Source organism: Macrobrachium nipponense, chromosome 21, assembly GCF_015104395.2.
Source record: "Macrobrachium nipponense isolate FS-2020 chromosome 21, ASM1510439v2, whole genome shotgun sequence".
Classification (NCBI taxonomy): domain Eukaryota; kingdom Metazoa; phylum Arthropoda; class Malacostraca; order Decapoda; family Palaemonidae; genus Macrobrachium; species Macrobrachium nipponense.
The window spans coordinates 53,299,841-53,314,471 of record NC_087212.1 but is presented as its reverse complement, the minus strand read 5'-3'; the positions used below and the strand labels follow the sequence as shown (position 1 = coordinate 53,314,471).

Here is a 14,631-nt window from a genome sequence, read left to right as displayed (position 1 = left end):
ACTACACTTTTCCCCGCTTTTTTGTAACGTTATATTTATCGTCCTTTCACATTATCTCACATCACTTATACTTCATTTACAGTTACACCCAAAAGCATCAAACTTTCCCCGTTCAATAATATTAAATGTCTGCGTTTGACTACGACACAAGAAATTTGAGAAAATAATCCTTCATGCACTTCCAGTCTTCGAAACATTTATCATGCATCGAGCTACCGGCACTCCTTCACCCATTCGGCGACACAACGCTCGTCCTACCGTCATCTAAGACATTTACCCCCCAAATCCCTGTCATTATTAGGTGCTTTCATTCACATACAATTCTTCTTAATATATACTGCTCCACCTTCCAGGTTTTTACTGCTTTCAGAACATGGCTACGTCTCACATTTACTTACAACTCGCTCCTTCAAAAGCGCTTTCAAACTCACTCAGAGGTCTCTGCAGTTTCTCTTCACTGTCCCAATCAATACCGTTATATATGCTGAAATCAACCAATTAACGCCTTATGAAATCGATTTTCTTTTCCCACAGTACACAAGCACATACACACACACACACACACACACACACACCACACACACACACACACACACATATATATATATATATATAGCGAAAAAACAATTCCTGTTTATTACATAAATACATAAATACGCAAGGACACGATACTTAAAGCGAAAAGATGACTACTCTTTCCTGGAACGCTTGGTGATATTACGGGACAAGAATGTTGAACCCTTTTACGAGGCGTGAGGTAAGGATCTAAATATGAGCTTTTGAGGGTACTTGAAGAAAACATTCTACCTTCATTGTGAAACTCATAATGGTACACTTTGAATATGGTACGTTCTTCATTAAAAAAAAAAATAAAAAAAAAAAACAAAAAAAAAATAAAACCAACCATATCAGCAATGAATGTTAACGAGGAGAGCTTTGCATGTATAAAACCATTCCCGCTGGTAAAGTTTTGCTTCCCATAATAAGTTGCATTAACGGAATTACACATAGATAAATGTATACACATACGGAAGTACTAATTAATCAATCAATACCTCTGTTATGTACCTGGCAGTTAGAGGATTTTGGCGGGTTGCAAGCAGGTTGAAGAAGATATGGGGTTAGCAACCTCAGCTAAAAAGACTCGCTGAGAGCAGAGAGAAAAAAGGCAGATACTACCTACCTAGTACCTCACAGAACAACACAACACACACTACACACACACACACCCACACACACACACAGCACCACAGCACACATATATATATATATATATATGGTGTACATATATATATATATATATATATATATATATATATCTATATATATATAGTATATATATATATTATATATATATATATATATATATATAATTATATATATATATATATAGTATAATATATATATATATATATATAAGTTTAACCATTTTGTTTTCATGCCATATTTCAACAACTATTTTTCAATTTGATTATTGTACACAATTTGACTTGCTATTCTAATTCGCGTAAACATCTTCAACGTGTGCAACATTACTATGTCTTAAAATTAGAATATTATTCATAAAAAACGAGTGCTGCAAGGTTTCTCGTTATTTTGTTTATATTCCAATTCCTTCTAGTATGTGTAGTCTTGCAGCAGTGTGAAAACGAAGACTAACATTTTAGGCTGTAATGTCAAAATGTAAAGATCTACACGACATTGTAAGCAATGCCGGAATTTGAACATCGATCAACAATCCCTAATCTTCTGAAATTTCCTGCTCATCCTTGAAGGTCCTTTTTCTCAAGTTTTCACTCACATTATAAAGTTTGAAAACTGATTATCTCCAGATTGTTCGGCTGTGCATATTGGGTAATTTAAACATATAACTATTTAGTTAAAAATAAATTATTGCAACAATTTCAAGTTTTCATTATAATTTTCACTCAACTAATATCTATATCTATCTATATATAATACATATATATTTAATATAAATATACATACATACATACATACATACATATATATATATATATATATATATATATATATATATATGTATAAATACATACATGTATTTGTATATATACACACATACATTTATGTATGTGAGATCATTAGGAAAAAACAATATTTTTATATATATATATATATATATATATATATATATATATATATATATGTATAAATGCATACATTGTATTTGTATATATACCACACATACATTTATGTATGTGAAGATCATTAAGAGAAAAAAAAATAAAAACAATATTTTATATATATATATATATATACTATATATATATATATATATATATATATATAATATATATATATATATATATATAGATCATTAGGAACCACAATAATTATTTCGTTTTTGTTCTTTTTTCAACTTGGCTGCACATAAATTCAAGATGTAAAACAAACAGAAGAGAAAGACTGAATAAATTAAAATCTGGAGAATGAAACAGTTTACATAATATACAGGTTTCTAAAATGATATTTCTTTGAACTGTAACGCGCGTTTCAAGAACTCTGGAGGTTCTGTAGACTTAACATACCCCAGTAATAGAATTCACATGGAATTTAACTGCGACGGACTATCATAAGGATGTAATTGAAATGTGGTAGAGAATTTGATTTCCGTATTAAGCAGTGGTGTTATAGTTATGTCATAAACTGCTTTTAGCCCAAAATATCATTCTGAAGTAGTATTGCCTGATTGTGAAAAAGTATACTGAAGCACATAAAATGCAATTTCATTTAGCAAGTGCACCTATATATATATATATATATATATATATATATATATATACACATCATATAATATATATATATATATGTAATATATATAAGTCATATCACATTTCCGTGATTCATATACATATATCGAGCTACAATGTCCTTTAATATCTAATTCGCTCTACCTCGGAATTAATATATTTTCATATATGCTTAACCGAAGGGGAATTTTTTCTCGATAATAGATTTGCCTGGACCAGGGCGCGAACCTATGGATCCTTTCAAACCCAGGAACGTCAGTGGTGTAGTAGGTAACGCTTCACTGACGTTCCTGGGTTTGAAAGGATCCATAGGTTCGCGCCCTGGTCCAGGCAAATCTATTAAAATCGAGAAAAATTCCCCTTCTTCGGTTAAGCATATATGAAAATTATTAAATTAATTCCGAGGTTAGGAGCGAATTAGATATTAAAGGACATTGTAGCTCGATATATGTAATATATATATATATGAAATATATATATATATATATATATATATAAAATATATATATATATATATATATATATATATATATATATATATACACCCACACACACGGCCACACACAGATATTATATATATATATATATATATATATATATATATATATTATACACACACACACACACCAACACACACATATATATATATATATATATATATATAATATATATATATATATTATATGGCAATAAAAATTAAATCCTGACTGTAAATTCTGATCGGTTTCGGTTTTATTCCTAAGCCATCACCGAAGGTTAGAAATTTACAATATGTATGCTAGTGGGACGGTACATACAATCTTAGAGAATTAGCAACCAGGAATTCACACCTGCCAGGTGCGAGGGGATGAGCCGCCATACACTCATTTACTCTTTTTGCAATAAACTATCTGTTTAGCTCCTGCCAAGTTGATTGCATGAGTGTTTCCACAAACATGTATGAAAATTCCACTGTTCACTTGCGCATATCTTGTGCATTTTTTATGCTGTTCAATTCTCTTCTATATCTATCTATCTATCTATCTATATATATATATATATATATATATATATATATGTATGTATAAATAAACATATACATACATATGTGTTTATCTATTTATACATTTACATGCATACACATATCTTCTTTTTTTTTTCATGAGTCTCAGCCGGTTAGTTTAAATCCTAATATGGTCACTAATTTAAGAATTACCCTCAAATTATTTATATCTCACGAAGTTTGTGAATGATACCTAACAAAAAATTTTAGATTTTGACAAAATTTATGAATAGTAAGAGCAAAAAGCAATGCTGGATCTGTATACATGACACACATATTGAATGATTATTGTTATATACTGGAGATTGTGGCATTTACCTGAGTCATAATGAAAATTATTATTCCCTTTGAAAGAAAAAAAAAACTTGCCTTCCCAACACACTCACGCTATCATCCAGAAACCTATCGATAGAGAGACATTGTCACCTTAACGTTACTTGATTGTGCAGTTTTTAGTGATCCGCAAGTAACAATACTGTATAAACGTCATTTTATCCTTCTGTTACTTCCATTTAAATTTGACCCGTGAATATGTTAGTAAATTTAGTTCATATGAAATTTGTCACTGAACAAATATTGAATAGCGGGAAGTCGGCATATTGACCAGAGTTCAGACCTAAAGACTTCCGAGATAACTGCCATTGTATTCACATCTTACTCTTCATGGACTTCATGGAAAATCGAATGTGATCGCCGGCACAAACACAAAAGCACTGGAACTCCTGGTTGAGCACCATCCCATTGTAGGTCCTCTTATTGAATCGTAAGCTTCCAATCCCAAGTTTCCATAGTCTTGTCAATTACCGGTGGGTCGTCTGCTACTTTCAGTTTCGAAAGCTGTGTAGAAAGTTCGGAACTAGGGTTCAGAGTTAAGCCAGATTACGAGATATAGCAACGTTAAAGTATGTTTGGTGAAATTCGCGGATCACAGGGAAGGGTAAGATGTGAATACAATGGCAGTTATCTCAGAAGTCTTCAGGTCTGAATATGCCGACTTCCCGCTATTCAATATATTTGTTCAGTGACAAATTTCATGTGAACTAAATTTACTCACATATTCACGGGTCAAATTTAAGTGGAAGTAACAGAAGGATAAAATGACGTTTATGTATACAGTATTGTTACTTACGGATCACTAAAAACTGCACAATCAAGTAACGTTAAGGTGACAATGTCTCTCTATCGAAAGGTTTCTGGATGATAGCGTGAGTGTGTTGGGAAGGCAAGTTTCTTTTTCTTTCAAAGGGAATAATAATTTTCATGATGACTCGGGTAAATGCCACAATCTCCAGTATATAACAATAATAATTTAAATGCACCCTAATATTTTTAGGGAAAGAGAACGACACCTTCACATTCATCCTGTTTAAAAACACAACTAAATTTAGTTCGTCTCTGCTGGTTGCTCAGAGTATAGAGGTCCACACCAGCCCTACTGCTTTTCACACCTCATCACGCTAAAGGATGAATTAATTATAATATTGAATAAGAAAATGGGATGAATTTGCAATAATATATTTCGGAAAACGTACTGTTTTGTTAACATCGCCCACTCGAGAGATTTTAATATAAAATAAATTTTATGTTGGAACACAAAATTTTCGATTACGTTTTAATTTTTCCTTACGAAAATGTATCTATCTTCTGCTACAATAATAGGTAATTATGAGTACACAGAGAGATCAGATCGTTACTATTTAACTCAACTATTGGAACATCGCTTTAAGCTTATATATATACATCAGATCAGTTAGAATGAGCTTAGGAACATTTGATCCCCCAGGGGTTAGTGCGTTCAGTACTAGCCCTTGGCCATCAAATATTCCTAAGCGAGTGGCTCATTATGATACCTTCTTTGTTTCGTTTCATTTATATGGTAATGACCCGTTTAACATTCCACACACACGCACACACTCACATACATACACAAAACGAAACACTGGGTATAAAGCCTGGCCGATTTCGTCTTTATATTTAAAACCCATCCAAGTCCTAAGACAACTTCTATTTTGGTCAAACAGGAGAATCCATGGCAAAGAATGTGAGAGCATAAAAATGTCTAAGATGAGCACAGGTGAACAGTGAAATCTTCGTATATATTAGTGAAAATCGTATATACAATAAACTGGTCAGGGAAAAAAAACAAAAATTAAAGAGCAGTTTTACAAAATGAAGCGTTTGAAAAAATATGAATGTCTGTCAAGGCACGTATAAACTCGGCCCATTAATTAAAATAAGAACCACATAAAATGTGCAGATTACATGATAAGCAACTAAGATGGGACGGGGACAAAGGGTGTGGGACCACCTGCATAGGTAAACAGATTTGTAAGATTACTGACCACAGAGTTTACTGCTCCTCCTCCTTTCTCCCCACTTGTCGGGTGTGAATATTTGGTTTCTAACCGTCTGTATGTTCGTCCGTGCTGTTCCTCTGTGGCATACACACACACACACACACACACACACACACATATATATATATATATATATTATATATATATATAGTATATACTATATATATATATATATATATATATATATATATATATATATATATATATATAGGAGGCCTGAGTTTTTGATTAATATATTTTGCCTATGGAATGTGGAGAACAGTGAGAAGCAACGACCCGAGAAAGCTGATGAATGAGTATTCTATGGGTGACGTGAGATAAAAATGCTTAGTTAGACAAGTCAATGCACGACAGTTTATTAACTCTTCTCAAAGTGCCTTTGTGAAACTGGATGCAGCTAGAATCGTGAGGCGCTAACGAAGTGTGTGTTCGTATGTGCATGTGCGCCTCTTCCCTTTAATAGTTTCATACCCAAGTCTATGGGGGATTTTGATAGAGGCGTCTTTGAGAGAAAGGCAAGATGCCATGGCGCTCGCCGGGAGTTTTTTATTAAGTGTGCTTAAGTGTCCGGTTGCTTGGGTGAGTGTTAAGATTACTTTAGCCAAAGGCTGGCTTATTATCTATTTGACATTTATTATGATGATATCCAATATTTAACCTCTGATTGTTAATCTTGTGTGTGTACTTACCGGGATGTGTTCTGGGTCTTTGAAACAGACGGTTCTGGCAGAACTGGCAATGGAGGAGGGACAGGGGTTCCCAGAGGGGTGTAGACTTTTTGGTGACTAATGGTAACTACCATTACGATTAGACATTTTACTGTTCGGGGTTTTTTGAGGTAGTCTGTAAGACTTGATTACTTGATTGATTAATTATTTATTCATTGTTAATAAATGTTTATGTTATGATGCAACTCTCTCATTTTCGTTACCTGTTAGAATGGAGAGAGAGAGAGAGAGAGAGAGAGAGAGAGAGAGAGAGAGAGAGAGAGAAGGCTGTGTAATACTGTGTGTTGGTTTGCCTGACGTTCGTGCTACACGCTTACCTAATGTAATGCAGGAATCTCCCCACATTACATATATATATATATATAGACCAAAACTCTCATATACATATATATATATATATATATATATATATATATATATATATATATATATATATATATATATGTGTGTGTGTGTAGTGTGTGTGTGTGTGCGCGCGCGTGCGCACGTGCGTGTGTAGGTGTGAGATTATATCACTATGACGCTTTTATATGCAAATGTATCACGTATAGTAAGAGAAATTATATGTAAATATGCATATATATGTTTGTGTGTGTGCCAGAGTTTTGACTTTTCAATGAATAAAACTATAAATTAAAGTGGAGGGTGAATTGAAAGAAAAGGATAGCGTTGTTATCCACTGAGCAATTAGCGACATAACAAATTAAACATTGAAATTGATAATATATTTACATTAAGAACATCAGATCAGAAAATGAACAATTAATTTTTCTTTTGGTTAAGATAATAAAACATGCATATCGTACTGATTAACGGGAAAATAATGCCGTGAAAAATGACTTTTTAAGAAATAAAAACCAAACATAATTACGGCAATAAAACTATGAATTTCCATCCAGTACTTGTCTCTTACAAAATATCTTTGGAAAGGCGGCTGGGTTTTACTTAAATCTAATGGAAATAAACAGTGGTGTTGCTCCCTGTAACATCTGCCGTTCTTTCTCTGAATTCGCACATCACTATGTCCTTAAGAGCATTAAACAGCCATGCATTACACCAAAACAGTCACTCCATTCCACCAATTACAATATGTTTCATTAAAGGAAAACAATGCCCTCTGCAATTTACCCTCTATGCCAAACACCTTCAACACACTACCCAACATCTCTGCAACAGTTTTATAACAAGCTTTCTGTAGGCCCATGTATGCCTATTCCTGATTTTTGCTTTACTTTCATACTCCTCACACAAATGTTTCAAAACTAACACCTGATCCATACACCTTATGGAGCCTACAGCAAGTGTTCTACCATGTCAAACTTTCTGTCACCTGTCTTACTTTCTCGGTCTAACCATACACCTTCTCTGACTTGCTATGCAACATTATGCCCCCTACATTTCTTAGTCTCGTCTATTCCTCATATCCTGTTACAAAGGAACAATCATGGCTTTCAACCAATTCTTCATAACCTTTCTGTCTTCCAGGAATAACTGACCCGCCACGGATAAACACTTTAATCACAGTTTCACCTTCACAGTGCTCAAATCAAGGAGTACCATGAAAAACTAATTTTGACCTGCAACTAGATATATGCAATAGGGGCAGTAAGAATATGCTTCGCATATCTTCAACAACAATCGAGCATTGTTACTGTAATCTAAAAAGTGAAATTAGATCACTTCAAAATTGTTTCTCCCCCTGAGCTGTCTATAATGCTTACCTTATCCTTTCACAAAAATTCAATTACATGAAATTCAATCCTGCCGGAAGAATGACCTATGAGTCATAGCGCATACAAATTTCGTTGCTATTTCATATACTTTCAATTGCCGTAAACGCAAAACGACATGAAAGTCAATCGAGGAGTCAGGCTTGCAGAGTGATTCTAGGGCCACAATCATATTTTTATCGAAACAGACTCGAGATTTGTCGGCAAAATTAGGTCGCCCGTTTGCCACCACAAGCTCTAGAACATGAGGGTAAAGCAAAGTGCTATGCTTTCACTCTAGCAATGAAAATTTGCATAAATATACTTAATTATAGATAATACATGAAACTGATTAGAAAAGTAGATCAAATTAAATGATGATACAAGAGTAGAAGAAAACAAAAAATGAAAAACAAATAAGTACGAATAACACCCTCCACCAAAATAAATAAATAAATAGAAAAAAGAAAAAAACTGGCTCGAGCAATGTCGCTGACTTAATTCATAGAACGCTTCGAGACATGGCACCTCTAAAATATACGAATAACCTTCGTCCGCTTCATAAGTTTGCCTATCCCTCTTTCTCTCATTTTACTTACACACGGACTGACTGAAACTTGAATACACATATGCTACAGCTGCCTTGATACTTGTTTAGCAAATAAGTCGAGCTCTTAATTCAGCCACAGGTAACTGCAGTATAAGTCATCATACACGTCCCTCTCAATCTTGAAGAGGTGGTGATTTGTCTGCGTTCCGTTTTGACAGTATATATATAAAAAATGACTCAGCAGGTGCAGCGTGCAATTTTGTAAACAAGAAAGTGTTAGAAAGATTAAGTCAAAATCAAGTGAATGATTCGTATGTAATCAGCTGCTTGCAATCTACACACTAACAAACACCCATGCAAAAAATGAAGAGTGCGTGTATCTAGATCAAATATTTGCTATAAAACAGGTGTGTAAAATGTTTTAAAGAGAAACGGCTGGACAAGCCATAAACAGACCTTAGAAAAGCTTGACAACATCAATATAGGCAATATGGAGAGTTTTGAGCTTGTATGGTAGGAAGAGATGCTGGAAGAGATTAAGGTTCTACAAAGGAAGAGAAGACGTGGGCTAGAGTATCTAGATGTCAGGAAGTTGATTTGTTATGTGAGAGATTCTGTTACTAAGTTACGTCCCATTGGCTGCTGACCAGCTATATAGACAGTATATGGTTGTCAATAATTAACTTTTACACACAACCAATCACTTTCATTAACAGCTTCTTATCCATTCTTTGTTTAATTAACAAACATATAACTGTCTCCCTGACGATTCTATAAAAACCTTTTACTTGATGTATATGTATATATATATATATATATATATATATATATATATATATATATATATATATAGATATATATATATAGTAAAGGGTTTTTAGAATCGTTAGGCACACAGTTTTTTTTACCTTAAAACGTTCCACATGACTATTTCATGACAGACATCTATTTAAGACATCCTGCTCCTTGTCTATAGTCACACTGTTCTTTCATTATTAATTCTCCTGTCATTTGTCTTACTTTTTTCAATAAAATTTTTTTGTAGACAACTTCCCTTACATATCTCTAAAAGTTGCCTTCATCACCTTCACCTTTTTACAATGGAACAATTATTCTAAGTGTATTTATGTGTGTGTGTGTGTATATATATATATATATATATATATATATATGTATATATATATGTATATATATATATATATATATATATATATATATATATATATATATATATATATTATATATATATATAATATATACATATATATATATATATATATATATATATATATATATATATAGATATATATATATACATATATATATACTATATATATATATATATATATATATATATATATACGTACATATGTGTATTTATTACGTAGTTTTTAATTAATTTCTAAAATCTATGTGACTATAGGAGCCAAGCCGTCCGTCCCCATAAAGTATCAACGCCAATACTATTTTTTAGTTGCCGAAGCATAAGAGAGAGAATGAGCTTATACCAGGGGATTTTCCACATAACGGTACTCTATACGGTTAAATGTTTTTCTTCTAAAAATATACGTTAGAAAAGGTCTAGCTTTTCAGACCAGAAAATGACTCCGTTTCGTGTTAATTTGGTTTATGGGGGAAGAGAGGATGAGACACATGGACGGGTTATTGGGGCAAGAGAGAAAAGGGATCACTTCTCTATAAAGAAGGTAATGAATTAACGGCATCAAACATTTTCTTTTATTCTCTTCCTGAGGTCGGAAAAATTAATGCTTGTAAATGTCTTTTAATCGTAAATATCACTCATACATTAACTCTAAAGACCCTCAAACCAATATTTTTGTTCTGAACAAACTAGAAACTTTAGCGTGACCCAAACCTAAACTGATCATGAATAATACATTTATCACCTCGACGACGTCGGTAACTGCAAGAGACTACAATTAAAAGACTTACTGAACAACATTTAAGTATTCAACATGTTTAGAACACAACGCAGACAGTGACTTACGCAAATATGCTTATTTTATCGATTGGTCAAAAAGCGGCTACATGAACGAAAAGGGGTGGAGCAACGCCCATCACTGTTATTGGCTACAACCTTCAGAGATATTTGTGAGATTCAGGAACAAAGAGACAATGAGAGAATTCTGAAGTCTGGCATGTTGAAGGAGATAAAAATAACTGAGCCCAGCCACCCAGAATTGTAGATATCTTCAGAGCAAAACTTGAATGTGGCAAAAAAAGATTGTGGAAACTGTTTACGAGAAAGAGATGGCATGAGCGAGCAAATATACAGTCTGGACATCAAAATGAGATGGTGGTCTTTGATTCAATTCTGCTAAGAAGAGAAAATGCACCACCCCATATGTGCCAACAATATTTGTAATTGTGATGTCAAAGAACATCATGAATCTTTAGTTACTGGAAAAAAAAGTCACGGTATGGCTATTTAAGTGAGGCTGACCCAGCCGATCTTTGATTAATTTTCGAAAAGGCAACGCAGTCGTCCAAGCTTTCCGAAAAATCAAATGAATATCAAAACACGTGGAAGAGTTTTGCATTAATACAACTCTGCTATGCAGCACAGAAGTAAAAGATTTCCGATATCCTACAATTTTACATTTCACTTGCAATCAAAAAGGATTTACAGGAAACAATCAAGGTATGTTCTTTGTGTAACAAGAGTCGTTCGTAATACCATGCTTAACTATCAGAGACCAAGAAGATTAAAGGATACTGTTATTTCAACAGAGGCCCTAATTACCTCCGCTGAATGAGGGAAAGGAAGAGCTTTCACTATCATTACTTACAGAAAGACAGTCGAACTCACATTTATTGAGGCGTTAAAAAAGAATTCCTAAAATGCTCTCATGTACAGAGTTTAGTAACATTCCAATATTAATAAGTCTATTGCATGTATAATCATATCGTTTATGCCGTAGCGTTACGCAATGTACTGGAGCTACATAGTATGATATTCCTTTCAGATCCCCTTTTCCCCGTTCACCAACTTGCCCCCAACCCTAATCATACTATTAACATGCTTGGAAAGGAATTTGAACACAAAATACGTGGTGCAGTGTTTTGAAATGGATACATGATTCAGATCTTGAAGGTCAGCTCCTCCTGTCAGACGCCATATCAAAATGTGACACCTTCTTCTTCTGTCATGATCAGCATTTATGCTTCGCCTCCTGTTAGAGGAAACGTTTATTTCTATTCAACATATTTAATCACGCTTGTGTGGAACTTGGAGTTATCTAACAAAAACTTTACAAATTTCTCAAGGTTGATGCATAAGTAAACCATGAATAAGGACAATATCATTGAATATTCTCCGTAGGTTACTGTCCAGATTTATTCTGTTTATTATGTTTTATCTGCACTCCGCTTAAGAAGACAGGACATGATAACTGAAACATCGTATTTATAACTAATTACGACGTGATTTACAAAGTGGATTACGTTCACTTCAAATCATGTTCGATTAAAGCACAATGACATTGTCACTAAAGGCGGTCTAGACTCCTCGCTTCAGCTATTTCTCTCTAAATACAAATAAAAACGACTTCAGCCTAATGTACTATCCGGTTACGCACAAAATGAATGTGCTGTTTATCGAAGGGTTACCATTCGCTTACCATATGTTGACTCATTTTGAATTGTTCAGGATGTTAGTCATAAAGGTAAATATTTACTTTCAATATAAAACAAACAAAAAAGGCGACCATCATTAAAAAAAAAAAAGACTGAACATTACATGTAATTATGGAGCGACGCTAAAGAGAGGTGTTAATCAAGTAACATGCTTATAATTACCCTGCTTACATACTAATGGTTTGCATCACAAAAGCTAAATTAGCCACAACAATTACAAATCAAAATTCGAACTAAGGGGCATAAAAATGCTTGGTAATTTTCTTCCTATAAGACAGATAACTAGATGACTTCAGCTGTCCCTAGTGTATTAGTAATCCCTCCCCCAAAGTTACCAGGTTTTTCTTAATGTTCATATTTTAATTTTAACGAAAAGGCTGCATCTAATGAGTCAGTGAGAAATTAGAGTATTCGTCACAGCATGAACATGATACTCGCACTGACGGCTCTTAATCTGATACTGTGTTGGATATTGAACAGGTTTAGATAATACTGATCTCAGTATTTTCTAAACTCACTGCAAGAGCTAGATGCTATTTTTGTGATAGTAACAGGAATTCCAGTCCGAAAATACAAATATTAGTGATTCTCTGATTGATTTTCAGTCACTAAATTTAATTCAAAACACCTATTGATTTTAGTGATTGTGGAGTGAGTTAATACAATTTACCGTTGGGTAGAGATAGTTGACATATGATATGCACATAAGGATGGCTGGAAATGACTGGGCCGCTGCGTTAATAAAAAGACAAAGGGGACTTTGAAGCTGTCAACTGGAGAATGTGGAATGTAATAATAATACACGGTTTCTAAAGAAGAAATTTATATATATACCTGGAATGTTTATAAGTAAAATGGAGAGGAAAAGAGTTGACTAGATGCATTGTTACAGAACAGACAAGGTAATGGTGAAAAGAGGGGTGGGTGGAGGTGTGTCTGTTCATTTTTGTGGGTAAAGTTATGTTGGAGAGGAAAGGGAGAAAATGATACTGAAAATGTAATTAAGGAGATCAACTTTGAGGAGGGGGAAATAAAAAAAAAGCAAATATGGAGAAATGGACGAAAAACGGGGTTGGGTTAAATATTCTGAGATGGTTTTGGTTAATCAAGGCAAAAGCTAAGGTAAATTTAAAGGAAGTCCAAGTTGAAAGGAAGGGGTGAAAATGTCGATGAAAATTAAATTAAGGCAATCAGGTTTGAATGGGAGGAAGTACGAAGAGGAAATCAGGAGGAAATGGATGAATAATGCGGTTGGTTTAAATAACCTGAAATGGGAGAACGTACAAAGAGAAAGTAAAATATAAGGGCGGGGGATGTTTTTGGAAATAGAACGTAACAAGAATGAATGCACATATATACTACATGCAAACACACACACACACTCTATATATATATATATATATATATATATATATATATATATATATATATATATATTATATATACAATATATATATATATATATATATATATATATATATAAGAAAATAAAGAGAAAGAAAACGTACATGCACGAATTTCGTAAAAAGCAAGTTATGAAACAATCCTCCTAATTTACATGGTCAATCCTTTACCCTTACGATTAAGCTAAAAGAAAGTCAACACACAGCCAAATGGAGAATCAAGACACTGCATAAACATCAAAGGTAAATCAACTCACCTGTGAGAGTGAAGACAGACAGTTCGCTCGAGAACGTGGAGAAGAAACCTGCCAGCTGACACAGAGTAGATGTCCGCCAAATGGCGTCGTACAAAAAATAAACGCCCCTGTAGTTGACGTCGACGGCCGCAATAATCAGGAGATAGAGACCCATGCA

The 14,631-nt window shown here is 33.6% G+C and overlaps 1 protein-coding gene across 1 annotated transcript in view; it reads right to left on the bottom strand.

The window, feature by feature from the left end:
• Positions 1 to 14,631, bottom strand: part of LOC135197478 (G-protein coupled receptor GRL101-like) — a 367,490-nt gene that overhangs the window by 28,777 nt on the left and 324,082 nt on the right. The window contains exon 20 of the mRNA XM_064224543.1: positions 14,475 to 14,631. This exon is cut by the window's right edge and continues 42 nt beyond it. Within this exon, the coding sequence (XP_064080613.1) occupies positions 14,475 to 14,631 (157 nt within the window). The remainder of the gene's footprint in view (positions 1 to 14,474) is intronic.